Raw genomic sequence first — 25,951 nt, 5'->3', positions numbered from 1 at the left:
GACCTATGTCTTGGTAGAATTCCTCAAGGACCTCTAACTATTGTTATATCTTCTTTTCTATTATAGCAAAGAGTAGTAGATTATTGGCATAAAGCATGAGATGAATTTTGTAGCACACCCTATCTCTCTCCCCTTAAGCCAACTGGAAAAGGGGCAATTGCTTGATGAGAGAGCCCTTAGAAGCTATTTTATCCCCATTTATCCTTCAAGGTTCTAAGGATCCACAGTGACAGTATATCCAAATCTCATCCCATAATCACATGCGCTACACTCACCCCCCCTTCAGAGATGTCAATGTCCTCATTGACTAATGTTACTAGTCATCCACCCGTACCGTAGTCCCACAGTGGATACCTTCATCTGTGGATACTCCACACAAGAGGAAGGATGTATGCATGGATGCTCAATACGTACGATTTCAAATTTAGGGGTAGGAATATACCTTGCTCAAGGGTATATTATATTTTAAGTAACCACTAATCAATGAGAATCGAACCCATGTCATTTGCTTCGATACCAACTGTAGCACACCCTATCTCTCTCCCCTTAAGCCAACTGGAAAAAAGGCAATTGCTTGATGAGAGATCCCTTAGTGGCTATTTTATCCCCATTTATTGTAACGCATGTGATCATGGGATGAAATTTGGATATATTATCACTATGGATCCTTGGAACCTTAGGGGATAAATGGGGATAAAATAGCCACTAAGAGCTCTTTCATCAAGTAATTGCCTCTTTTCCAGTTGGCTTAAGGGGAGAGAGATAAAGTGCGCTACAATTGGTATCGGAGCAAATGGCACGGGTTCGATTCCCATTGATTAGTGGCTACTTAAAAAAGTATAATATACCCTTGAGCAAGGTATATTCTTACCCCTAAATTTGAAATCGTACATATTGGGCATCCATGCGTACGTCCTTCCTCTTGTGTGGAGTATCCATGGACAAAGGTATCTACTGTGGGACTGCGGTACGGGTGTATGATTAGTTGCCTCATATGGAATAACTGTGGTACGGGTGGATGAGATCATGTAATGCATGTAATCATGGGATGAGATTTGGATATACTGTCACCATAGATCCTTGGAACTTTGGGGGATAAATGGGGATAAAATAGCCACTAAGGGCTAAAGGGGGGGGTGAGTGTAACGCATGTGATCATGGGATGAAATTACCTAATGATTACCTAATGATTTGGGTAGTGGTGTAGCACTTTATTTCTCTCCCCTTAATCCAACTAAAGACTCATTGACTAAATCAAGGGGAATTAGCACTTCCATTTCCATATTAAATCTACCAATTATTTCATTGTATAGACCAATTATTTCATGTTTGGACTGAATCTATTGAGGGGAATTAGCACTTCCATTTCCACATTGAATCTATTGATCCTTCCATTATGTAAACTAGTTATTCTATGTTTGCACTGAATCTACTAATCATTCTATTGTGTAAATTAGTTATTCCATGTGAGAGAAGTACATACCTTTGTCCTTCCATTCAATCCTTCCATTGTGTAAATCAGTTATTCCATGTTTGCATTAAATTTACCAATCCTTTTACTGTGTAAATCAATTATTCCATGTCCATATTAAATCTATCAATCCTTTTATTGTATAGACTAGTTATTCCATATGAGAGGACTAAATATCTTTGTCCTTCCATTCAATCCTTCTATTGTTTAGATTAGTTAGTTCATATGAGACAATTAGATGCCTTTATCCCTCTATTGTGTAAATTAGTTATTCTATATAAGACAACTAAATACCTTTGTTTATGATGCTTTAGAAGAGAAAAGACATATGCATGGATGCCCAATACACACTAACGAGCGTCTGATCTAGGTCCAATACCAGCGTCCATCTCGCCATGCCCTAGGATTAGGCAAGAGGGTCAAAACCCTCTTCACACTTCACAGACAAGGAATGCTAACTATATATATTCATGTTTGATCATCCTTTTAAAAGTTTTGATGAGCCTTTTCACTAAACCATTTATTTATGGATGATAATCATTCATGAAAGTGTGAAATTTTAAGATATTATTGTTTGAGAGAATTTATTTTTTAATAAAGAAGTATTCTACACCAGTCCCAGACACACTAGCAACAACACTACTTCCCTGCTAACAAGTTTCAGAAGTAATAAAGGTATACTCAAAATTAATAATCAACTGTAGAAAAGACCCCAAAACAAACACTACCAACTCAAAAAAGGAAAAAACTACAGCATAGAAGGGAATATTATGAGTTTAATATTAAACATAGCTATATACATTTGTTTCTTCTGTTTCTTGTGGGCGGAGAGGCCAGATGGATGAGCAGCCTTGAAGACGTGATACTCGTTTGGGTTGATTAAACTGCAAACAAAGAAAGAAAGGATGTTCAGCAACATCGAATGCAAAACATGCTGGCGAGAGTTTTCCACTCACCGGATTTTCTCTCGGGCGCAGTTCCCCCACAGCAGAAATACAAATCCGGTCTTTCTTTTCGAAATGGCACGGATGGCTGCGTCAGTGAACGGCTCCCAGCCTTTCTTGGCATGAGAGTTTGCCTGCTGCTCGCGAACTAGTCCAAACGAAATAAGCGAAACGGAAAAGAAAAGAATTCGAGCAAGAGATCTCCTTGCGTACCCGTGAGAACAGTGTTTAGCAGCAAAACTCCCTGGTATGCCCACTTTTCAAGGTTTCCGTGTAGCGGAACCCGGCAACCAACGTCGCTGTGGATTTCTTTGTACATGTTGAGCAGGCTGGAAGGAATTCTGATGCCTTCTGGAACCGAGAATGATAAACCCATGGCCTGGCCTGGACCATGGTAAGGATCCTGGAGAAAAACAAATATTTTTGGACAATGTTGGAGAGGAAATCCAATGCATACCTGACCAAGAAGAACAACCTTCACTCGATCGAAAGGGCACGAGTTGAAGGCATTGAACACTTTGGCCGCTGGTGGATAAACGGGAACTTTTCCGGCCGCTTGTTGCTTCACAAAAGTCTGGAGATTCTCCATGTATGGCTTCTTGAACTCGTCCTGCAAGACCTCCACCCAGCTCGGTTCCACCAAAAGCTTCTCCAAGTCGGGGAATTCTCCTGGCGCTGGAGAAAGAACGGAAAACCACGAAAGTTACACACGCGAGAAAAAGAACTAAGAAAACACTTACAAGCTTGGACGACCTCCTCGCACAATCGCAGCTTTCTCCTGGCCAGAGCCATGGACTTGTTCATGTCCACTCGCATCTTTTGCTCTTTGCTTAGCGTTGAAACTTCCGTGCGCTCCTCCACTGAAGTTTCCACTCGGATCTTCTCGTCTTTGCTCGGACCTTGTTCTCCTTCGGCATTTTCTTCCACTGAAAGAGCTGTCTTGAACGAGTAGGAAGATTGGTGCTTCGGAGCTGGACTCTGATCGTCAAACTTTCGAGCGAGTTCCTCATCGCTGAGACGACGAAACGAGAATCCAGACCCATCCTCTCCATCCACGGTAGCGGCAGCAGTATGAAAAACCTGTGCTCAGTCCTCCGATCCCACCTTCACCCTCTTGGGAGGCTGGAAAAACTCGGTAACGCTGCGAGTCCGCCCCATTCCCAGCCTAAGGTAGAAAAGCGAGCGCCCTATCCCGATCGAGAGAGACTGCATCACAGGAACACAGCTCAAAATCGCGAGAATGCACTACTCCGATGCTAGAACTGGGAAGAACATGAATGAGGCAGGCGCACAAGCAGGGGATTCCTAGCAGACCTGGATGGATCGATTCGTGCTCCCGCGCGCCCTAGCTAGCTAGGGCCTCTCTTCCCGCCATTGAGAATACGAGCCCTAGGAAATAAATTTATCGTCCAGGCAAGGGGAAAAGGAATGATTAAACCCTACGTGGCATATACTGCGAAGATTCGTTTCTATATTTTGAACAGCCCGCCATTGCGTTGGCCCTTAACACTTTGTGGGAAGGAATAGCGCATGGCGGCGATGGCGCTCTTCTCCAAGCTCGGCGCTTTGGCGGCATTAGGGATCGCGCTCTTCATCATCAGCTCTACGATCGTGGCGCTCTTCCAGGTCGGCGACTTGGCGGCGATGCCGTGTGGCCTGCCCGTTCTCGGCGTTCTCTGTTCCACAGCGATCTTGCTCTACACCAAGATTAAGATTTCCTGGCGGGAGAGCGTCGGAATCCCCTTGGAGACCCTGGCGATGGCATATTTCCTCTCCAGCATCACGGACAGGGCTTCTATGGCAGTTCTTGGTACGTATTCTCGAATTCTTCCTTGATGATGCCGAAATATTGCGTCTTTGACGGATCGATCACATTCTTTCCAGCGGCTTTCTGCAGCTCAATGGCATCCACGATCTTCCTCCTCCATTCTGTCGGTAATACTAGCTTTTCTTTCTTGCCGGAATGAGGACCTCTTACTTCCTATTACGTGTTTAGTTCCGAATTGGATGATCGACCCGCTCTTTAGTGTGATCCAGCATGTCTCGATCGAGAGAGGTAAATCTAATCTTTCCGATTATTCAACCTTCCATATTCTTTTCTAGAACTTCCTTGCCCGTTTATCATCACTGGGAAGACCATCCTGGTACACATCGCCGAAGGAGCTCAATGCGATCTCATCGACATTCTCGGAGAGCAGCGGCCAGCGATGGTTCTCAAACGGGATGATCGATATCCCATTACGAGAGGCTCGACCCCCTCCCACGTCGATCTCTTCCTCTACGTTGCCTCCGATGAGTTGCTGCACAACTATGACGCACTTACACAACAGACTCGGGCGGCCTACTTAGCTGCAAAGGTTTCCAAGCCTGTGGACGCGTTTGTCGTCGTCGGGAAGAAAAAAGAGGTTGGTCAAATACATTTGTTGCTTGAACTCATCGCCTTCCATGCGGTTTTCCAGATGATGCGCGATCTTGGTCTTGGTCCTGCTTGCCTTCTCCTCTCTCGCGGAGTAAAGAGGCAGCTCGATAAACTCGGCTACGAGTACCGACTGTATTGCTTCAAAGACCGTTCGCCACTGGGCTTCATCGATGGTAAGTACGTGGAGAGTAACTACTTTACCTTCAAATTTTTTTTTGCCAGGGCCCTACATTCCGCCTCACAGGAGGAATCATCGACGCTGAAAATAGGCTAAAGCTCCAATCGAGTTTTATGTTGCTATATGAATAATTCCGTGGCACAGAAATATTTTTTCGCGATTTGTCTTTGCTCAAGTGAGCTGCAATGGGCGAGTGTTCCTCTCGAATCTTGAGTATGGAAACAAAACTACTCAATAAACTAAAAAAGTTTATTTCTACTATTAATCTACATTCAGAAAAGTTTCAGGAAAAACAGATTACATTATATCAACAAGAATAAATTTGAAGCAAGAATTAATAAAGTATATCAAAATTGAAAGTATAGTTCTATTATTTTTGAGAACATCAAACTTGATTTTATAATAAAATATATTTATCTGACTAAGCATGGGCTTATATTATAATAAATGCAATAAAAATTAAGTGTCGCTTATATTATAGGAAGATTAATGTCTTTGGTATTATGGCTCTATAGAGTGATTATTTTTATTAGTAACTAAATATTAGTTTGCAATGTGAATTATATTTAACATGTTAAATTACAAAATTTCTAAAAATTTCAAATTCGATGTAGTTATGTATATTTGAAGTTTATTCTAAAAAATATTTATCAAAATAATAAAAATATAATGTTTTAAAAATTTTGATAATAAAATATTAATTATATTTGTAAAATAAATAAATACATAATTATGTTTATATGACAATGATGAAAAAAGCCTGGAAATTAAAATATAAATAAAGTGAAATTTTTTAAAAAATTTAAAGTAATATCATTTCGAGCAAATATTAAAAAGGAGAACGAAAAAACACATTTTGTCTTCTTAAATGAAGCGACTGCAGACAAAATGAAATCCTCGATCAAATTGCCATTGAATCACAAAAAATTAGAAACATTGATTGATAAATTTAAAGTTACTTTATAATTTATAAATGATTAAAAATAATTTCACTAAAACTAGTATCATTACATTACCATAAATTTTGCTAAACTTTATATATTTTAATTAAATATTATTGTCTCGCCCTTAGCACTGCTGACAAATTCTTCTACATCCGCAAAGATTTCTGTCGAGTGAATAGCAAATGTTTTGTCGTCGAACGCTTCAGAGCCTCAAATACTATGTTTGGAGTTCCAACTGCAATGGCCAAGCTCCTGGAGTGATCGTACTCCTTGTCACAGAGACACATCACCTGGACATCGAACAACCCCAATTGTTCAATTATTATCAAATAAATCAACACTTAATGGATATTTAAGTTTAGTTTTAACCATACAAATATATATGTATATATTAATAAACTTTTAAAATAATTTTATTTAGTTATTTCCATATTATACTAATATTTAAAAGAGAGAAATGACTCTTTTTCTTTACATTTTTTATTTAAAAATATGCATGAGTATCTCTTTTTTATATCTTTTAGTTGGATATTGAAATACATCAATTAAAAAATAAGTTGTGAAAATTAGTTACTGTAAAAAATTCTAATATCTGATACTTAAACAACCAAATTTGTAATAAATCCACAATATTTTTATTTTTTAACTAAATGTAATATAATTTTTTAACTTTTTATTTGTTTAAGCAAATTTATAGGGCTTAGGGTTTATAATATATTTAGTTCATAAATATTTGTCCAACTTACTATATTGTTATTCATAGCTTAAATCTTGTTATTTATTTTGCAAAATTTCAAAATATTTTTTTTGATAAAATATTGTTTTATGGCCTAGTTGCCATGATAAAAATATACAGATTCAATCACTTAAACCATAATTTTCCTTTAAGATTTAATAGTATTTTTGAGTAAAATACTTCCTTTGCTAAACTAGAGATTGTAAAATCTCTCACTTCATGACAGTGTTTCCAGCAGGGGCATCCAAAAACAAACACGAACATTCGTCCTCCAAGCTCTTCAGTTCTGAAGAGCAATGAGGTTCTCAATAGCAGTTCTGGCTGATGCAAACTCATAGCCCAGCAGCCTGGACTGGAACTCTTGAGCTGCCGGGGAGAGTTTTTCCACAACATACATCATCTTACCAACAAGATACAGATCAGATTCCTCCATGTACTTATCGCCTACAAGCGTCTCTTCACCCCAAACCAGAAGCGAACACTCGGGCTCGCCACCAGCTTCCCACACAGTCTCCAAGTCGATCAAGACGTAGCCACCACCGCTCCTGGCAACATTCTCCCACCTCACATCCCGATGGACCAGCCCCGCTTCATGCAACTTCTCCAGGCCGCGAAGAATCCATAGAACAGCACTGAGAAGTTCCACTTCGGTACAGACAGGCGGCTCACACTCCACGGCCTTCATGGTCACTCTGTACCTGTCCCTCATGAGCATCGGCTCGCCAGGAACTATACCCTCTGCTTGGAGCCCGTAAGCTTTCCTCACAAACTCCATTGTCGTGAATCCTTCACTGACATGCAGCGTCCAGGGACAGATCTCCTTGATCGCCATACCATTGTCGAGCCAGAGCGTTCTCTCGATCTGGTCCGCAGCTCCATAGAACGCTGGCGGGAGCGTCCGGAACGGCCTTGGACGATCCACAAAGCTGGAGGAGGCGACGTCCTTGAGCGTGAGCGCAACCCGGAGGAGATTGATGGAGAAGTGCAAGCAAGTAAATTTGTCTCGCATCGACGTCAGTTTCAAAGGCCCCACAAGAACTTGCGATGGCGTCTGTGATCCCCGTATCATCGCCCACGCTGCCATCTCCTGGCCTGCCAGAGCCACCCCGATGATCCACGGCACTGGGCCGTAGAACCGTGGCTCCAAGTTGACGAGCTTCTCCTCTAACTTCTCTTGCGCATCCTGCAAGAACTGCCGCCTCTCCTCGAACTTGGCACACAGGCGGTTTCCAGTCCACAGCATCGGATCGGCGCGAGTGCTACCATCCAAAGAGTCCATCACGATGCTGCGATTGAACTCGACAGTCGTTATCCCAGCAAGCTTGAGCAGCTTCATCCACAGGTTGCAGAAGGCTTGGTCCCAGGCAGACTCGAGGAGCTTCCCGGACTCGTCCATCTCGGCGCTGGATCCCATGAACGCTGTCGTGAGAGACACGATGCTCTCCGCCGGGCTGTTTGGAGCGAAGCCGGCAGCAGCGATCTCATCATCATCGGCGAGCTGTGCGAAAGTTGCAGAGCCAAGGGGCAGCGCCAATGGTAGCATGTGTGAGAGGGCTCTCCGCAAGCCGTCCAGCTCCAACACGGAGAATGGAAACCGCTGTAAGACAGTAGCAGCCCATACCTTGCTCGTGTCAAGCGGTGGATCCACTCTTCTTTTCATCGTACCAAGGAAATGCGCCCATACACGTTTTACCCTAAGTTTTACCTTTTTTTAATCTTTTTTTCTTTTTCCAGATTCTGGTAAAATCCCATTGCTAATGACAAATCGCTTTCAAAGACGCAAAACTTACGCTGCTTGATTCTTAGTCTATTTTACCAGCGTCCTGTGATGAGACGAATCTTCGTAGTATATGCCACGTAGGGTTTGATCATTCCTTTCCCCCTTGATGTTAGAAGAATATTCTTAGTATAAACCCCCAAGTTAATAAAACCCTAAGCCCTAAAGCGCCCCATTTCTCCTCTGGCGATGGTTCTAGCGGCGTTCAGTCCGCGAGGAGATCAGTTTGCTATCGGTGCTGGCGATGGACGATTGAAGGTTCTTCTTCTAGATTTCAGTGTTATTGATTCAAAATATTTGATCTACAGACATGGGATGTTGCCAGTGGTCATGTTTGCGCGGAATTTAGCGAGATAGCAGCGAGTTCTTCTCAAGCTCTAGACGGGCATTTGGCTCTCAACTACAAAAGTCTAGCATGGGGTGCTTCCAGCAAGAAGGTTTGCCTATTTCGCAAGGCACAGGAGGCTTCTTCATCCTTTGTTTGTGTGTTAGAAAAAGAAGAAGGCGTCTTTGATTGTTCTAGGAACTGGAGGTGGAGACGTCCTGGCCTGGGATCCCATTCTCGGAGAGCTCACATGGAGGACAAACGATTGCAACACCGGGTAAGCGACTCCCATTTTTTTAATTTTTTTTTTCGAGTTTAGCTTGGTTTTGAGCAACTATTCCAGTGGAGTAACCTCCGTGTGCTTCGCGAAGAACCAAGGATCTTTGTTCAGTGCTGGAATAGATGGCATTGTCTGCGAGCTCGAGGTAGCCTCTGGAAAGATTTTGAGCACGTTGCAGTGCTCGAAAAGTTCAATCACGAATATATCGTCGTCGCCAGGTGTGTGCTTTCGTGAAGCAAAAGCCTTGTTCTGTAAACAAGTGTTCTTGCAGATGCTTCGCTGTTGCTTGTCGCGGCCAACGAGCTGAGACTGTTTGATATGAGAACCAGGAAGAGGTTACGAAAGTTTACTGGGCATGCTGTGAGTATTGTTATATTGATTTCTATCCTGGCACATTACAATCTCTTTCTTTTTTCTTCTGTTTTTTTTCAGTCTTCTGTGAATGTTACTGTGTTTACCGAGGACGGAAGATACGTACTTTCGGCTGCTGTTGGTGACAGAAACATCGCAGTTTGGGACACTAACGAAGTTGGGAAGGAAGCTAAAGTGGCTCTGGCGATGGAGCATCCCGCTGTTGCTCTAGATTCGTGGGGTTTCGAAAAGGATGGCACGGAAAGGAAAATACTGGCAGTCTCAGAAACAGGCGAGGCTTACATATGGAGCGGTCTGAGCTTGGAAGAGCTCGGGAAGGCCGAGCCCGTGCGAGTTCGTGTCGGCTCCAAGAACTCGGGAAAAGCGTCGAAACAAAGCATTCTTCTTGGACGGCTTGTGGGAGCTGGCTCTGTCGTGGTTGCACGGGGTACGACTGTGAGGCCGAGTTTTGAGACGGTGGCACTGCCTGAAGAAGGCGTCGTTGTTCTGCCTCCATCGGAGCAGGGAAATCTGTTACTCTCGCAGTCCGAACCGACGATCAAGCGTGGTGGCCATGATGGTAGGATCTTCTTTTCGTGTTCTTATTTACATTACTGGTTTTTCATAAGTTTTGTCGATTTTTCAGCAGTGACTGTGTTGGGAGCAGACAATGCAGCCGACGCAAGCCTTCCTAAGCCTCGAATTGAAGCTGGCGACGTGAAGAAACGAAAGAGGCGCGAAGCAAATGTGGCTTCAGAAGCCGAACCAAGTCAAGGTATGGAAGGTGAGAGTTTTCAGAAGTGAAAGTCCAGGAAGTTCATACGTATTTGCCGCTCTAGAGGATAAAGCCGATGGAGCCACTCCAATGGAAGAAGACAAGGACGAGCAAACAATGGAAGAACGTCTCATGGCTTTGGGACTGGTAGAAGACAAACGCACCGAGGGAAATGCGTTTGAGAACGCGGAAGTGGTGCCTCCAAAGTCGGATTCTCTGGAGGTTCTCTTCACACAGGCAATGCGATCGGACGACAAGAGTCTGATCGAGCAGTGCCTGTGTGTTTCGGATACGAAGGTAAACTTTTAAGTTTTTCAAATGCTTTGTTTCAAACGGTTTGATCATTGAAACTTTGTAGGTGATTACGAACACCGTCAGGTCCTTGAGTCCAAAGGATGCCTGCACTCTTTTGAGACTCGCAATTTCGAGGCTTGAAGAAAGGTAGCACAAGTTTCCCTTTCGTTGTTTTTCTTGGTGTTTATCGTAATTTCAATGTTTGTGTGTGTGTGTGTGTGTAGTCCACGGCGAGGATTGCAGTTACTGCCATGGATCCGGATAACGCTGCTGGAACATGCAAGTTATATTATGTCCAACATTGCCATCCAACCTGTCCTGAAATCTCTCTATCAGGCAAGTCAGCTTTTTACATTTTCTATTCAAGCCTGAGAGAGACGAACATGTTCCAGGTTGTGGAGTCTCGTCTTCACATATTCAGACCTTTGCTCGCATTGTCTGGAAGGCTGGATCTGATCGTCGCCAAGGTAAAAGCGGACACAGTCGCTTTTCATGCTCATCCTGTTTTGTTTCAGATCAAGGCAAACGAGACATCCAAGAGCGTCGAGCAAGCGGAGGTGGCTACCGCTGTTTACGAAGAAGATGAAGAAGAAGACAGTGATCAAGAGGTGGAGGACGCAATGGCTGACGAAGACGAAGACGAGGACGAGGAGGAAGAAGAAGAAGAAAGGATGGACGAAGACAAGCCTCACCTGGAAAACGGTGGAAGCTTTTCGGACGACGAAAGTGACCAAAGCAACGATTGATCAACACCTTTTCCCTCTCTTCCTTGGGGTGAGTAAAAACTTTGGTGTTTCTGCTTGGCTCTCACATCACTCACAAACCTTGTTCGTTGCTTGCACAGGTCAATGCACCAAATTTTGTACTGAAAACACTCTAGACCATCTTCGCCAATGCGTCTCGCGGTTCTTTTTTCTTGTATTAAGCTAATGGAGAAGTTCCAAGTAAGTTTTTTTCATTTTAACAAATCGAAGGCAAGCGAGGAGGACACTGCATTAAATTCTCTGCTCTCGTTGTGCTGGCAAGAGAGATTTGGAGGCCATAGGTGTAATCATGGCACCCAAATTTTTATTGTCACTCGCGACAGTAGCAGCACACACAGACAGACAGACGCGCCCAGATGCTAAAACCAAAAAACACTGAAAGAGATGGAAAGAACCAAACCAAAACTAAAGGCGGACTAAAGGAAAAGACCCGCTCGTGTAAAAACCTCCCTTAAACCTCCCCTCGTAACATTCTAAATCCAAGGACGTTTGATGCCATATGATACTGTCCCCATACGTACACCTAGTCGCAGCGCTACGTACCTACCAGCCTAGCATCTACAACCCCTGGGTAAAAGAAATTCATGGTAAAAAATTGAGAGTTATCCCCTTTTTTGACGACACGGTCGCCGGTCCCCATCACGCACAGCTTTCAGTGACATTAAAATCCCACAGTACGATAGATACGTTGCATTGTGAGTTCTCACGCTAAGCACCGAATATTTTTTATTTCTCCACCCTTTTCAACGACTAGCAAGGTATATTCTGCTTCCAGTATATTCTGTTCTCGAGAGAATATTCGTCCAATCCCCTGACAGAATATTCTTCTGGAATGTATTGTATGGGAGAGCGTAGGTATCCGTTGCGGGGCTGCGATCGTCCGTATGCGTTCGCCTGATTAAACAAAGAAGCAAAGCAAAGTATCAGCTTTACAGAAAAGAGAAGCTTTAGAACTTAGCTCTTTGTTGCCCGTTAGTATCATCCAAAAACTTCTCCGCCACTGCTGCTGCTGTTACTGATGCTCTTTCATTTCTCTCAGATTTTGCGTTGCTTTTTCCAGAGAGATCTCTCTTTTTATTTTCCAATCGTCTTGCTCGAAATATAGTCATTTCCATGTGATTGCTTTCGATCATACAGCTTGATCATACACCTCTACCACAACGTATATGTGTTAATATAGCGAGAAAGAAATTAAAAAAGAGCAAATAGAAAAACCTGGAAGCGATATATAGTCTCTCGACAACACACGTGTGCGCTAGTGTTGAATCCATTTCTTCGCAGGGGAGCGAGGTACCTACGACACAAAAACTCGTCTAGTTAGACAGAGAAGCAAGAAGAGGGGCTAGCTATTCTTTCTCTTTCCTCGCTTTTTTTTCTCTCCTTAGCGTTGATACTTTGGCCTACCTCGTGTCGTGTGATCGCTCCATTGATCGCCAGCAGCAGTGGGGCTCGCCTAATCGTCAATCGCGGTGGGGCTCTCCTCTAGCGCTCGCGTCTACGTAACACCAGCGTGAGCTCTCGAGCACCGCCCTCGAGCCTCTTGAATCAGCAGAAAAGCACTGTTCTCGTCGTTTTAGTCATCTGTGATGTCGATCTGCTAGCGGCTGCTGGAGCACCTTTTTTTCTTTTCACCCCCGGAACGGTTTTAAGGATCTCTAAACTCTGCTTATCATCCCCCTGTTCCCTGCTTCATGCGCTCTTAAACAACGCTTGCACTGTGCGAGCTCCTCTCTCTTATCCTCGCCTGGAGGTGAGAGTTTCCACAGCTCTCTCTCGGACATATAAATATCATGGAGGCAGCAGCAGCAGCAGCAGCGGTGACAGATCGAGGATTCGGACGCTCTGGAGTGCTGCGCGTGTTCATCATTCTCATCAGCACCTGTGTGGCATCAGGTTAGAGAGCTCCAAACTTAATGCCTTCCCTCTCCCCCTCTATCCACAGACCTTTCACTGTTCATAAGGGGGCTTCTTCTCGCAGCTCCAAGGAACTCCTCGACTGTTCCAGGACAGTTTTTCCTCCGAGTGATTGAGTTTTATCCCCGCCACGAACCGACCATGGTGCTCATAACTTCGCTCTTTCTTGTGTCATAACGCAGGAGCTTCTGGATTTGTTGGAGTCAATGTAAGGTACCCCAAGCTCGAAGTTGAAGCTGGCCGTCTCCCAAAAGCAGAGCTTGTCGTGGATCTTCTCCAAGTCCTCCAAGTCCGGTACATCAAGCTGCAGGGCGATGCTCATCCCTCGATTCTTCGGGCCCTGTCCGGCTCGAAAATTCAGGTTCTTCTCACCGTTCCCGATCAGTCCATTCCAGCTCTTGCTCAGTCCCAGAATGCTGCCTCAGAATGGTTCGAAGCAAATATCCTTCACCACTTTCCATCGACGGAGGTCACGGGTATCGTACTGGGGTCGGAGCTCATGACCAAAGATCCCTCTTTTGCTGGAGATCTCATCGAAGCCGGCAGAAAAATCCGTTCTTGCATCGCAGCGGCGGGTCTAGAGCAGGAGATCAGAGTGTCGGCTTCGCTGTCCATGCAGATGTTCTCGCAGTGGGGCCATAAACCATCCTCGGCAGCCTTTGAAGATTTCTACCAGAGCCACTTGCGCGAGCTTCTCGACTTCCTGGCTCCCAAAGGCTCGTACGTGATGATCAATGTAGACCCCTTCGAAGCTCACCTCCATGATGGTTTCGCTCTCGACTTTGCCATGTCGTCGTCCACCGCTCAGGAACTTCTCGATGAAGACACCAAAGTTGGCTACTCCAGCTTGCTCGACGCCGCTGTCGACTCCGCCTACAGTGCCATGGAAAAGCTCGGCTTTTCAAACATTCCGGTTGTCGTTGGTGAGATCGGCTGGCCATGGAAGTCGTCTGGATCCGAAAGTGACCCCCTCTCGACCGCAACCGTTGAGAACGCTGCTCTCTTCGCTCAAAGCCTCGTGAAACGGATCCAGAGCGACAAGGGGACCCCGCACAAGCCAGAAGCCAGCATCCGTGTCTACGTCCACGAGTTCTTCGACATCGTTGGCCCTGCTGGTGATAGTCGTCGACGCTATGGACTTTTCAGCACGAGCCAGGTCCCGCGGTACAGCTTCCACTTGAGTCCCGGAGTCTCGGAAGCTGAGATCTTGATGCGGAGAGTCCTCGCTGACAACGGCACCAACGGTACCGCTGTTGCACCACCCTCCGGTGGAACTGGAACTGGAAGTGGCCAGTTTTGCGTTGCTGCTTCAGGAGCACCTGATAGCTTGCTCTCCGTTGGCCTCAACTGGGCCTGCGGCCAAGGGAACGCCGACTGCACCCCTATCCAACAGAACGGTGCCTGCTATCTCCCGGACACTTACTCCGCGCATGCGTCTTACGCCTTCAACAGCTACTACCAGAAGAATGTTGGCGCTGGAGCAACATGCGATTTCCAGGGAGCCGCAATGCTGACGAGCACTGATCCAAGTAAGCTTCTGTTTTAGTTGCCTCAGCTGGCTGGTGTTGACGGTAGTCCTCTCTCTCTCTCTCTCTCCAGGTCATGACAGCTGCATATTCACGTCAAGGTAGAGTGGTTAACCGATGTTTCAAAGCTTACCTTTGAGCGTGGTTTCGTTTTGTTTGCATCTTTGCAGTGGGAGCTCGGGTGGCGGGGCTGGCACGGGTGGTGGCAGCACCAGCGGTGGAACAACAGGACCATCGTCATCGGGTGGCATCCTCCAGCCATTTAATCCGTCGAGCAATACATCGAGCGGGGAAGCTTTGCATGCGACGGTGGGAGCTGCTTTCATGCTCGCAGTGCTGGTTTGGACTTGGAGATTCTGCTTGTGAGTTTCAAGACTTTTGTAGTGATGGGAAGGGAGCGTTCGTTGTCCGTCCGTTTGCTTAGAAGCTTTAGCTACTTCGTCTTAACTTGTACCACGGCCTGTTACAGTAGATCATGTTTAGTCCCATGGGCCAACCAAATCCTTCTTACCTTTCAGAGTTTTTGAACTCGTTTTTTTTCGCCACACCAGAAACACTGGTACGTAGTCCGGTTGGTGAAGAACAGATGACGCTTACGTCCAAATTACGACGTTCACTCCGGACAGTAGTGTAGCCACTGTGGCATGCTTGTCGTTATCGATCTCTTGGTAGGTTCCAGCTTTGGGGACCAACTTGGATCTTGGGGGCCACCTGTGAAACTCCCCAGAGCTTTCATAATCGTCCTTGTGAGTTTTATCTTTTGCCAAAGCAGCAAGCTAAAAAGATTCCCACACTTTGCATACTAGAGGAAGCAAAGTCTTCGCGAAACAATGGCTTTTTCCCTCCTCAGTGGCCATTATCATAGATCCCGCCCGCATTCGAGCCTATTTTTCTTGATAACCTCTAGATTCACTGAAAGCTCCCTCTGCTTTCTTGTTCATCGTTGACGATGGTAGTCTATGAAACGTAAGCGACTGTGCAGCCACCATTTACGAAGGACTCGTCCTCAAACTTGGCCACGTTGGGATGCTTTCGCAAGATTGAGATCACTGCCTGTTTCAAAGCACCTGTTCCGACGCCATGAATGATGAAAAGCACTGATCCCGGTTCTCTCTCTGCTATAACCATGCGAACGACTTGGATAGCGTCCTCCACTGTCATTCCCCGCAAATCTACTGTATTCTTCGACGTTTGGATTGCAGGCCCGAATTTAAGTTCCGTAGTTCCCGATTCGGGAAGGAATGGAGCAGGCTTCTGTAAGATAAAAAAACAATACTAGCCATCAACTCCAAACAAAACATAGAAAAAAAGAGATCTGACTGTACCTTTGCCTGTTTAACAGGACTGCCCTGGGCTGTGAGCATCAGCTCAGTGGTCTTGACGCGCATTTTCATAGTTCCAAGTTGAACCATCAAATGGCCACTATCGTCGGCAGGCTCAAGTACAGTTGCCGGCTTTTTCCCCAGCCTCCGTATGATAACTCGTTCTCCTACTCCCGGCAAAGGCAAATAACTATTGCTCGGATTTTGTTCTTTGAAGAAAGCGCCATAGTCGTTCACTATGGTGGTGATTGAGTCCTGTGCAGTTCGCAATGTAAATGCCTTGCCACCGCCACTGTTATTACTCAATCCTTCTTTATACCTGGATATCACTGCCTCCATCTTGTTTTTTGCTTCAGTGACGTGCTTGCTCATCGAAGCTAGTTCCTGGCGTTTTGCGGCAATTTTTCTCTTGTCCAGGTCGTCAACTTCAAACGCGATCTGGAGAGAATGAACACAGAATTAGCTACTTATTATTGTGGCTGACAGGAATCCGCTTACTTCGTTGTGCAGTGTCTCTATATCAGAAAGATACACTGCTGCTGTGCAGGCATGGTCCTCTTCTTCCTCGGACTGCTTCATGAGCTGCAGCATAAGATCGCTCTGACGACTTTTAAGTCCCGACGGTGTCAGCTTAGTCAGCCAGTAGCTTGCACGGCTGAGGATATCCGAGTCGAACTGAAGAGACTTCGCAATGTTGAGAGCATTTGACTGTCCAGGAAGTCCCCAAAGAACTCGGTAAGTTGGCCGAAGCGTTTCTAAGTCGAACTCCACAGACGCATTTTCAAATGGCAAGTCCTGGTCGTGGATTGGAAGGGTCTTCAGTGAAGCACTATGCGTGGTGACGATGCATAGATGAACCGTTTTGGCGAAATACTTGAGCACAGCAGTAGCCAGAGACGATCCCTCGGCCGGATCAGTGCCACCTCCAATCTCGTCTATCAGCACCAGAGACTGAGGACCACTTGCTTCGGTAATCTTGCACAGACGCCTCATATGACCACTAAATGTTGACAAATTCTGCTCCAGCGACTGAAGAAAGAAAAACTCAGAAGTCAGAAACCATTTTAGCAAGCGGATCACGCACCTGAGAATCGCCAACATCGGCAAATATACGATCAAACCACGGGAGTCTGGGATTTCCTGACGCAGGCAAGTATAGTCCCGCCTTCGCCATAATAGAAGCAATTCCCAGCGTCTTCAAAGCTACAGTTTTCCCACCGGTGTTTGGGCCAGAGATGATAACGATCTTGACTCCGTCTCTCACCTTGATGTCAATCGGAACAGGAAAGTTATCTCTGTCCAAACCTTTTTCCAGTGCAGTCTCAAGCAATAGAGGGTGCCGAATCTCCTCAATGATAACTCCCTTCGACTCGCTTTTACTTTCGAAGAACGCGGGCTTCACTGCTCCAAGCCACTTCGCATGCTTCGCTCGAGCACAGGCTAAATCCACCAGCGTGATTGCGTTGAGCTGCTCAAGGATGCTTGCTGCGGAGGCGGCAACTCTGGACGCAAGCCTTCTGCAAATCGCCACTTCTTCTGCTCTTTCAGCTGCCGAGAGCTGTATCTCCAAATTGTTTAACCGAAGTGCCGGCTCTGGTTCCATGAACAGCGTCGCACCAGTGTTGCTAGAATCCAAGACCACGCCTCCAGGAAGTAGAAACTTGTGTGACGCTCTCACAGCAACGCAAAGCCTGGCTCTTCTGGTGGTGATAGTCATCGAGTCGATCCCTCCGGCATCTATCACCATTCTCGCTGTTTCCTTCAGTAAACTCTCGAGCTCGGTCATGTTGGCCTGCCTTTGGCGACGAACTTGCGAGAGCTTCGTGCTCGCCCTGTCGAGAACGATCTCTCTCTTCGAATCCAAACACTTGTCGATGTCTTCTCGCAGCTCGCTGCAAAGCTCCAGGCCTTGCATGATCCGTTGTAGTGGAGAAAGTTCCAAACGTTCTAGCTCCAGACCACCACCACCTTTCGCGAAGAGTTGATCGTGCAAGCGTCGAGCGCACTCTAGCGTATCCTTGACCGAGCAAAGCTCTCCAACATGGCAAAACTCTCCGGAGATGGCCGCTTCCACGACCTTCGTCACGTCCTTAGCACCAAGAAACCGAAGAGTCCCGGCCAGCTTGTGAGCATCCGCTGTTTGATCTTGCAATCCCTCGCTGTCCTCTCGATTCTTCCCGACTGGAAGATTGGAGCCCCGAGCAGCAGCAACACCCATGGGCGTGGCACAAAACCTGGCGATTTGCCGACAAACCAGCGGCCATTCCAGCAGCCCCAGCGCCTCAGCCTCCACGTCCATCTCCAGCGGCTGCTGAAGAACAAAATTCCCATCCTCGTCGCTTCCATCGCCGTTATCTAGCCCCCTGGAGCTCCGAAATCCCAGAGCCTGGCAATTTCTAAGCCGCCGCACGGCATAGCTCCTTCTCGCGCTGCTCGCAAATCTAGAAGGCCATCGATGGCACGGGAAATCGATCAGACAGCCTGCCGCGAGCAGCATTCTCCAAGAATTTCGACTAACCTGCGCTGGATCTCATTCCCGCCCACCTAAGCTACGCTCGCGGAGAAGACGATTCCATACACTAGGGTTCTAGCAAAAGAAAATAACGCTGGAGAGATTCGAACACCCGACGTATCATCCATTCAAATCAAATGAGCGAACAAAAATTATTCCATGGCTGGATATAAGTGAATAATTAAAAGGCTTTGTTGAGAAACATTCTCTCCCAGTAAAGCATCGTTTCCCTCTCGACGTTTCTTTCCTTTACAGCGTCCGTCGTGTCCTATAAGTTGCAATTCGATGATCTTGGAAGTTGATTCGATGACCCTGGAAGCTTTAGAATTGTCTATACGAAGAACACCGTGTAAGTTTGGCGATCGATCGGGCGAATTTGAGAGAAACATACCATTGCTGCATCTTTCTAAACTCGGTCAGCACCGGGTAGATGTTCTCGAATGCTTCGTAGATCTCATCCCGGACCTGTGGAAAAAAAGGAGCTCCAAGGAAGAGAGCTTCGTTACCTCCATCTCTCTGCGTTTTTTACTGGTTTTACCTTTGCACCAGTAAGCACAATCTTTCCAGAGACGAAGATCAGGAGCACGATCTTAGGCTGCTTCATTCGGTAGATCAATCCGGGGAACAGCTCTGGTTCGTACTGCACAAAACTTTAGTGATAAGACCCGCAAAAGAGAAAAGAGTGTAAGTGTGACAAAGGAAGCACGACTTACGCTTGAGAAGTGACCGTGAGCGTACGCCAGGCCCTCCAATCTGATCGGGAACTTAACGTCACAGGAGCCAACAATGTTCTGGATCTTAAAATCCTGCGATCACGGACGTTACTAAGTTTGAGCTCAGACCACAATGTGTTTTCGTCTTCATACTTTAAACTGTGCGGGGAATCCCAGCTTTTGGATGATGCGAGCATACTGCAAGAACGAAAAACCATGAGTCCCATTGTCGAAGAAGAAAACAGCGTCAAGCATTTACCTTTCTTGCTGCGAGCTTTGATTGTTGTTCGCTCTTGGCTCCAGTGCAAACCTACAAGCAAGCCGTTCGTAAGAATCACAGCGCCAAAATCAAGGAAAAAGAGACGAGCTACCATCTTTCCCGACGCAAAAATCAGCGCTGTCGTCTTGGGCTCCCTTATTCTCATGATCACGGCTGCGAAACGCTGTTTCCAGAGCGTTAAGTTAGAAAACTTCCTCTCTCCCACAAACCTTGGGGTTATACTCAGCATTCCTCGCGTGAAGAGCAATGGTTTTCAGATCTAGTTTACAATCCATGTTCACGGTCGAGACAATGTTCCTGAAAAGAAAGAAAAGACCCCAGCTTCCATTACAATCTTGTCACCACAAACCCAAGTACCACTCACTGTAAGGTCGGAATGATCCCAGACGGATGCTTGGCAAGATCCACCGGCTCAGTGCCCTCTAGAATTTGCGCCATGGGTCAAGAACAAGAGATTACCAGCGCTGGCGAAATCAAGCGCCGAAACGCAGAGAGGATTGCGATTTGCGAGGTCGTCGAGCAGGCGCCGCCGCGGCAGCTCAAGATCCAGCGCTAGGGTTTTACGCGCCGCCGCAAACCTTGGAGGAGTGGAGATTTGGGGGCGCCGGCCTCTTTCTTTGTGGCGCACTGCTCGAGCCCTAGAAAAAGAACGAAGGATTTAAGGAGGATGGGAGGATATATATAGAGCGCGCCCTGGAGGGCGGTTTATATACTTATGCCCCTTTGAAGAACACAAAGAAATGAGAAGGGCAAGGGCAATGCCCTCGCGTGTATGGGCTTGGGACTATTTGACAGAGACAGATTCCGTCCATTATTTGTCCGTACCTCAGCCTATCTAACGGACGTGGTGGGACAACGAATCGAACACGCGTGTAGTGTTGCGAGGGACGTGGACCAGTGGCACCGTGCCACGTGTTTTTCTAAAGCCCTAACGTGGAAGCGCTAAAGAGGAGGTAGAATGCTGGATCGATCGGCGAGAGTGATCTCGGCGGTAGGAGAGTGATCGCAGGCTGGGAGTGTGATTGATCGCCAGGCGCGGTCGATCGGCGGCGGCTCTTGCGCGATGAGGTGAGATTCGAGCGCGATTTCTCACGATGCAGAGCCAGCCGTCGCAGATCCATCTTACTTTCAGCTTGAATGTGGAGATTCTGTCGAGGCTGGCGCAGTGGAGGATCGACAGCCTCACTCCCAATCTCTGCTGGAAATCAAACAATTTTAAGATGGGTGTGTGGACATGGTAAGTTTTTTTCCTCTAGAACAGTAGAACACACGCAATGTATGTAATTTTTTTTCTTTCCAGGCGCTTGCAGATCAAAAAATGTGGGCCTTTGCATGTCTGGCTTTTCAAGGAACACTCGGATCATCCAAGCGATCAAGTGCCAACTGTAGCTTTTGTTCTTCGTGTTCTTCATGGACCAGGTCTACGTCAAGTAGTCCAGTCTCAAGGTACTTGGTGACTATAGTTTGATCGAAAACCTTGACATGGATTGGATCTAGCAGTGAATGACAAGACTTTCCTCACGAACGAGTACCACGCTTGGTCTGTGGAGACTGCGATCCATGGAAAGTTCGTCGTGGAGGCCGAGTTTATAGACATGAAATGTGGCTCGCAAGCCGTAAGTTTCTCTCTAGAACACCATCAGCATCGATCTCAAAGTCGTGAGTTTTCTTTTTTCTTTGGTGATTTTCCATCCAGGGTGATCCTTTCTACTTCACTCTAGGAAAATCGATCCAGCCCGCCGCTCACCAGGCCGCGCTGAGCTGCTTGAGCTACATGCTAGACAGTGGCGTCCACACAGACGTGACGATCACAACGCCGAGCGGAAGCATTGGAGCACACTTGGCGATCCTGGCGACGCGCTCTCGAGTTTTCCAGGTGATGTTCTCGCACGACTTGAGAGAGAGGAAGACTTTCACGATCGAGATGGAGGACATGTCGCTGGAATCGCTCAAGGCACTTCTAGCATATCTCTACGGCAGCATCAATCGCCCAGCGTTTCACAAGCACCGGATGGCTCTCCTCGCCGCCTCGGACAAGTATGATATCGAGGATCTCAAGCAGGCATGCGAGGAAAGCTTGATGGAGGATATAAACTCGGACAACGTTCTGGAGAGACTACACAACGCGTGGATGTTCCATCTTCCAAACTTGAAGAAGGTAACTATCTTCTTGCTGATCTTTCCTGTAACTTCTCTCGCGCTTTGTTTCACAGGATTGCATGAGATACCTCTTCGAATTCGGCAAGATTCACGACATTCGTGCTAATTTCGACCAATTCCTCCACTCTACTGACAAAGAGCTTCTCATTGAGATGTTCCAGGAGGGTTTAAATGCCGTACACTTTTAATTGGTTGCTTTAATGTTTTGTAATTTTGTATATGTATGCTTAAAAATATTCCAAGAATGCTTTTGTAATTGCTAGAGATATTATCACACCGATAGAGTTTGGTGATAATACTCCTCGAGTTGATTGTTCGCACCACCCAAATGTACGTGAGCGCACCAACAATGCAAATTGTACAGCGTGTTGATTGTTCCAAGTCTGGCAACACTAACAAAAGTTATTCCCAACTCAACGGCGTGATGATCTATGGCAAGACTAACAAAATTATTCCCAAATGTATGGAAACTCAAGTGTGTTGATTGTTCTAAGAATTAACCTTGTAGTGTCAGGTAAAAGAAAAGTGTTCTCAACTACCAATGCTGCTAGAAGACGTATGGTGATTAGGAGTAAGCACGAAAGTTTCTACTATCCATGTACGTTAGTACATATACTCTTGGTTAGGTCAGGATTCTTTCGATTGAATGTACCCTTGATCTTGAACTTCTTCCAATGATTTAGTATGCTCTTGAGATAGAAGACAAGCCTTCGGAAACTTGGGAGCCGAAGCTTCCAGCTCTGCAAATTGGCGAGCTTGACCAAGCAGGCAAGGATTTTTCCTAGTTGATAGCAGACATCCACCAAATTGTTTGGCTTGATGCTTGTTGAAATATATTTTGGAAAGCATAAACCTCGTCAAACTTGTTGACAGCAATCTAAAGCTCTTCGTCTACTTTCTCGTGCAAAGTTCTGCCACAAAATGGGATCTGATTCTCTCAGCATGAAAATGAAATAGTGGATGTGCAGTCATAGAAGGTACCTTTGTGTCATGGTGGGGGTTAGTTGTTGACAAGGTCTCATTGCACGAGAACCTGTCCAAGGGACGATAATCAACTAAACCTCACTCTTTTCTAGTGCAGCTGAATTTTTTCAATGGTAGTAGCTATCAAGATCTCACTGTACATTAGTTCTGTACATGTACATGGATCGTGGAAGCTAATGTACGTGCTCATTGTGTTGAAGTCTAAGATTATGGACGGCTGGACATTGTTCCCAGCTACATTATAGATAGAGTGAATTTCAATGTAGGATCAACAAGACTCGTCCAACCAACAGACCCACGGGATGACAGCTTGGGTACTTTATTTGCCGGCAAGCTCCGGTTTCACACGACAAAATCACACAAACAACCAACTTTGTTAGAATTATATTCCATTACCTAGTGCCCGCGTCAAACTTCACGGCGTACAAGGACCTAATCCACTCCCAAAAAGCACCTTTGCCAAAACTGTTTGGCTTTGGAAGAGATCTATCCGACTACTTTCCAGAACATTTTTGGTTTTTGGGACCCTTCTCCTCGCTGGGAAGTCACAATCCGCTCGAGAGCTCCGTTTAAACGCCCCCACAAAACAAGCGTGGAGAGCGTCCAAGTCGAGTTGTCGTGTTGGGTAAATTGACTGGTCTTTAACCTAGAGCCCGTCAACCTCCAGATTGTGTAGGCCGCAATCGCACCGTCACCCTGTGGAGGATGATGGCATCGTAGTAAAAGTCAATACGTGGTGCTGTAGGTGTTTCATTGACGGGCTGCCTACTTGTCCAGTCAAATAAATATCCCCACCATGGCTCCACTGCAACCAAGAAAGCTTCAAGAAAGAGTACCTACTTGTGAGCTCCAGGTTGATACCATAATTCCTTGAAGAAAAAAGGAGAGAAGAGTGCTAGTTTTTCCGGGTTTATATCATAAGTTCTTGGAAGAGGAGATTGAGGTTGATATCTTAACTTTTTGGAAAGAAGGAACCCTGAGAGGATGGGATCATACTATCTCCAGATCAACACCGAGGAGCCCGAGGTGATCAAGCCGGCATCGCCCACCAAGAAATGCGCGCTTTACCTCAATAATTTCGACCAGCAAGTGTTCTTCCACGTCGAGATGCTGCTGGTGTACGATGTTGGTCACGGGGAGTATAGCATCCAGCTGGGTGACGATCTTCGTGACGATGGCGGAGCTATGATCGAGAGGCTCCGCGAGGCGCTGAGCAAAGCGCTGGTGGCTTACTACCCGGCGGCGGGGAGGTATCGGATCAATGAAGAGGAGGCGCGGCTGGAGATTGATTGTGGCGAGCAGGGTGCCCTGCTAGCGGTTGCGCGCTCGAGCTCGTCAATCGCGGAGCTGGGCGATCTGGATGCTCCAAATCCCGAGTTCCGGAGGCTCCTCCTCTATCCCAAGAGCGTCAAATCCATGGAAGAAGTTCCACTCTTGACGGTCCAGGTCTGGATTTTCTTTCCTTTTCTCATGTCTTCTCTCCTTCTTTCCATCTTTCCCGAAATGCGTGTTGGGCGATCAAATCCAAGAGTGATGGCAACTCGGATAGATTGTTTCTCATCAATTCCAGGCCACACTCGGGGTTTGATCGCTCAATTTCTCAAAATTCCCAGTCATGGCATCTTCTATAGCTGGCAATTCGCCAAAATTCGATCGACTCGTCCAGCGATGTCGACTTGGGCCGTCGATCGAGACACTCCAATCCAATCGAGGCTAAAACCCGTGAGAATCTCTCTCGCAGGTAACGCGATTCCGCTGTGGAGGATTCATCCTGGGCTTCTTCATCAGCCACGTCGTCATGGACGGCATCTCCATCAGCGATTTCCTCCACGATTTCGCGACGATCACGCGAGGGGAGGCCGTGGAGCTCGCACCGCGCGACCCGGATCGCTCGTGCTTCCGCCACCGATCGCCGCCACTCGTGACACGCGACCACCCGGAGCTTGCGGCCCTCCCGGCCACCCCCGCCAAGCTCCTCTTCAACCCCTCCTCCTGGTACGACGCCACCGCGCCACTGCCCATCGCGTTCAAGACCTTCTCCTTCACCGCGCGCGACCTCGCGGCGCTCAAATCGCGCGCGCTGGCGGAGGGATCGCTCAACAGCTGCTCCACATTCCAGGCGCTCACCGCGCACGTCTGGCGCGCGCGTACCGCCGCCATGGGCCTCGACCCCGCCGCCATCTCCAAGCTCTTCGTGGTGATCAGCATCCGCGACAAGCTCAAAGCCCCGCCGCATTTCCCCGAGAGATTCCTGGGCAATGGCGTGATCGCGGCGCCGTGCGTGAACACCACCGCCGCCGAGCTCCGGGAGAACTCGCTCACCTTCGCGGTGCGCAGGATCCAGGAAACCATCGCCAGCGTGGACGAGGGGTATATCCGCTCGGAGCTCGATTGGTGCCACGTCAAGGGCCACGGCATCATCGACCTGCCAGGTGGCATGATCATCACCACGTGGTCTAGGCTCGGGTTTGACTCCGTTGACTTTGGCTGTGGGCGGCCTGCCTACGTGGCGGCCCCGGTCAACGACCGTCGGGAGTACGTGCTGGTGCTGTCTAGCTGCAAGAACGATGGCGGCGTTAACTTGTTTATGGGGATGGATTTTGATAAGATGGCCAAGCTGGAGGCTTTGCTCAAGGTATGAAAGAGTGTATAAGTAAGAAATTCCTGGTTTTCTTCTGGAATAATTTTGCTGGTATCAATCTGTCAACTAGTTTTCTGATAGATTTGTATACGTAAGAAAATTCCTAGTTTTCTTCTGGAATAATATTTGTTTTGTAGAAAGCTGACTTGGTCTTATAACAAATTTTCTTCTAAATCTAGACTTAAGAAAGAACGGGAAGTTCACGCAATGCGGTTGTTGCCTGGTTAAACATCAGAGCATAAAATCTTGTGTCGCTGAGCGAGTGGGAGACTCCGACACGAAACTATTCCTTGTTTTATAGAATTTTTTTTTTAGAAAAGAAGAAACCTGATTTGTTTGCTCACCAGTCTTTGTTGTTATTTTTATACTGGGCCATTCAATCCAATATGATGATGCAAAGAAAGAGAACAAAATCAACTACCCTTCCAGAAGTACAAGATACTCAATATATTCATGGTTCTTAAACTATATTAATCTGATAAATACTTTCTAAAACTTTGTAAATTTCATGTTTTTCAATTAATCTTTCAGTTGCTACCCGTCATGATCCATTGAAAAAATTCAGCTGCAACTTAGTTTGCGTGTTTGGACTTTCAGTAACCATTAGAAAATTGAGGTTTCGTGCAATTTGGACAAGTTCT

General features: G+C 46.6%; 9 protein-coding genes and 1 long non-coding RNA gene across 15 annotated transcripts; 5 read left to right on the top strand and 5 right to left on the bottom strand.

Moving 5' to 3' along the window:
• Positions 1-2,219: 2,219 nt before the first annotated feature.
• On the bottom strand, positions 2,220-3,796 carry LOC9662242 (uracil-DNA glycosylase, mitochondrial). The gene is made up of 6 exons (XM_024660752.1): positions 3,730-3,796; positions 3,156-3,621; positions 2,873-3,090; positions 2,629-2,818; positions 2,428-2,563; positions 2,220-2,355 (listed from the first exon to the last, which is right to left on the bottom strand). Exons 2-6 carry the CDS (start codon positions 3,229-3,231, stop codon positions 2,220-2,222), a joined length of 756 nt encoding a protein of 251 aa, XP_024516520.1. The 5' UTR covers positions 3,232-3,621; positions 3,730-3,796.
• A 149-nt stretch (positions 3,797-3,945) lies between these two features.
• LOC9661178 lies at positions 3,946-5,273 on the top strand. The gene is made up of 6 exons (XM_024660742.1): positions 3,946-4,225; positions 4,300-4,350; positions 4,412-4,471; positions 4,519-4,820; positions 4,875-5,007; positions 5,057-5,273. Exons 1-6 carry the CDS (start codon positions 3,946-3,948, stop codon positions 5,095-5,097), a joined length of 867 nt encoding a protein of 288 aa, XP_024516510.1. The 3' UTR covers positions 5,098-5,273.
• Positions 5,274-6,881: 1,608 nt separating this feature from the next.
• On the bottom strand, positions 6,882-8,352 carry LOC9662241. The gene has a single exon (XM_002962533.2). The coding sequence runs from the start codon at positions 8,350-8,352 to the stop codon at positions 6,973-6,975; it is 1,380 nt and encodes a 459-aa protein (XP_002962579.1). The 3' UTR covers positions 6,882-6,972.
• A 272-nt stretch (positions 8,353-8,624) lies between these two features.
• On the top strand, positions 8,625-11,497 carry LOC9662240 (WD repeat-containing protein 43). Of its 3 annotated transcripts, none has more exons than XM_024663810.1 (13): positions 8,625-8,727; positions 8,778-8,906; positions 8,962-9,071; positions 9,138-9,292; positions 9,346-9,434; positions 9,507-10,005; positions 10,075-10,209; positions 10,265-10,497; positions 10,559-10,641; positions 10,719-10,830; positions 10,887-10,961; positions 11,010-11,268; positions 11,339-11,497. In XM_024663810.1, exons 1-12 carry the CDS (start codon positions 8,659-8,661, stop codon positions 11,238-11,240), a joined length of 1,920 nt encoding a protein of 639 aa, XP_024519578.1. In that variant the 5' UTR covers positions 8,625-8,658; the 3' UTR covers positions 11,241-11,268; positions 11,339-11,497. The 3 variants fall into 3 exon arrangements, with proteins under 3 accessions (XP_024519578.1, XP_024519582.1, XP_024519575.1); XM_024663814.1 differs by having other exon boundaries at positions 10,072-10,200; XM_024663807.1 differs by having other exon boundaries at positions 10,072-10,209.
• Positions 11,498-11,958: 461 nt separating this feature from the next.
• Positions 11,959-12,554, bottom strand: LOC112342159. The gene is made up of 2 exons (XR_002990846.1): positions 12,474-12,554; positions 11,959-12,410 (listed from the first exon to the last, which is right to left on the bottom strand). It is a non-coding gene; the product is annotated as an uncharacterized LOC112342159 (long non-coding RNA).
• A 118-nt stretch (positions 12,555-12,672) lies between these two features.
• Positions 12,673-15,243, top strand: LOC9661177 (glucan endo-1,3-beta-glucosidase 2). The gene is made up of 4 exons (XM_024663499.1): positions 12,673-13,151; positions 13,355-14,701; positions 14,772-14,799; positions 14,869-15,243. The coding sequence occupies exons 1-4, from the start codon at positions 13,049-13,051 to the stop codon at positions 15,062-15,064; spliced, it is 1,674 nt and encodes a 557-aa protein (XP_024519267.1). The 5' UTR covers positions 12,673-13,048; the 3' UTR covers positions 15,065-15,243.
• Positions 15,244-15,382: 139 nt separating this feature from the next.
• On the bottom strand, positions 15,383-18,614 carry LOC9661176 (endonuclease MutS2). Of its 3 annotated transcripts, XM_024663483.1 has the most exons (5): positions 18,539-18,563; positions 17,105-18,461; positions 16,519-17,049; positions 16,024-16,458; positions 15,383-15,952 (listed from the first exon to the last, which is right to left on the bottom strand). In XM_024663483.1, exons 2-5 carry the CDS (start codon positions 18,317-18,319, stop codon positions 15,656-15,658), a joined length of 2,478 nt encoding a protein of 825 aa, XP_024519251.1. In that variant the 5' UTR covers positions 18,320-18,461; positions 18,539-18,563; the 3' UTR covers positions 15,383-15,655. The 3 variants fall into 3 exon arrangements, with proteins under 3 accessions (XP_024519251.1, XP_002962578.2, XP_024519243.1); XM_002962532.2 differs by having other exon boundaries at positions 15,429-15,952; positions 17,105-18,614; XM_024663475.1 differs by lacking the exon at positions 15,383-15,952 and having other exon boundaries at positions 16,140-16,275; positions 16,340-16,458; positions 17,105-18,614.
• A 73-nt stretch (positions 18,615-18,687) lies between these two features.
• Positions 18,688-20,275, bottom strand: LOC9662239 (TATA-binding protein 2). The gene is made up of 9 exons (XM_002962531.2): positions 19,890-20,275; positions 19,735-19,822; positions 19,617-19,688; positions 19,505-19,555; positions 19,399-19,443; positions 19,246-19,338; positions 19,071-19,172; positions 18,924-18,997; positions 18,688-18,863 (listed from the first exon to the last, which is right to left on the bottom strand). Coding segments are annotated over exons 1-9 (600 nt in total). The 5' UTR covers positions 19,964-20,275; the 3' UTR covers positions 18,688-18,862.
• Positions 20,276-20,445: 170 nt separating this feature from the next.
• LOC9662238 (BTB/POZ domain-containing protein At1g21780) lies at positions 20,446-21,941 on the top strand. Of its 2 annotated transcripts, none has more exons than XM_024663520.1 (5): positions 20,446-20,762; positions 20,826-20,971; positions 21,026-21,141; positions 21,222-21,683; positions 21,739-21,941. In XM_024663520.1, the coding sequence occupies exons 1-5, from the start codon at positions 20,620-20,622 to the stop codon at positions 21,871-21,873; spliced, it is 1,002 nt and encodes a 333-aa protein (XP_024519288.1). In that variant the 5' UTR covers positions 20,446-20,619; the 3' UTR covers positions 21,874-21,941. The 2 variants fall into 2 exon arrangements, with proteins under 2 accessions (XP_024519288.1, XP_024519281.1); XM_024663513.1 differs by having other exon boundaries at positions 21,026-21,184; positions 21,247-21,683.
• Positions 21,942-23,471: 1,530 nt separating this feature from the next.
• On the top strand, positions 23,472-25,450 carry LOC9661175 (omega-hydroxypalmitate O-feruloyl transferase). The gene is made up of 2 exons (XM_002962926.2): positions 23,472-24,115; positions 24,411-25,450. The coding sequence occupies exons 1-2, from the start codon at positions 23,654-23,656 to the stop codon at positions 25,308-25,310; spliced, it is 1,362 nt and encodes a 453-aa protein (XP_002962972.1). The 5' UTR covers positions 23,472-23,653; the 3' UTR covers positions 25,311-25,450.
• Positions 25,451-25,951: the final 501 nt, after the last annotated feature.

Source organism: Selaginella moellendorffii, unplaced genomic scaffold (genome assembly GCF_000143415.4).
Source record: "Selaginella moellendorffii unplaced genomic scaffold, v1.0 SELMOscaffold_2, whole genome shotgun sequence".
Taxonomy (NCBI): domain Eukaryota; kingdom Viridiplantae; phylum Streptophyta; class Lycopodiopsida; order Selaginellales; family Selaginellaceae; genus Selaginella; species Selaginella moellendorffii.
Note: the sequence above shows the minus strand (reverse complement) of the source record. Positions and strands in the feature narration are given on the sequence as shown.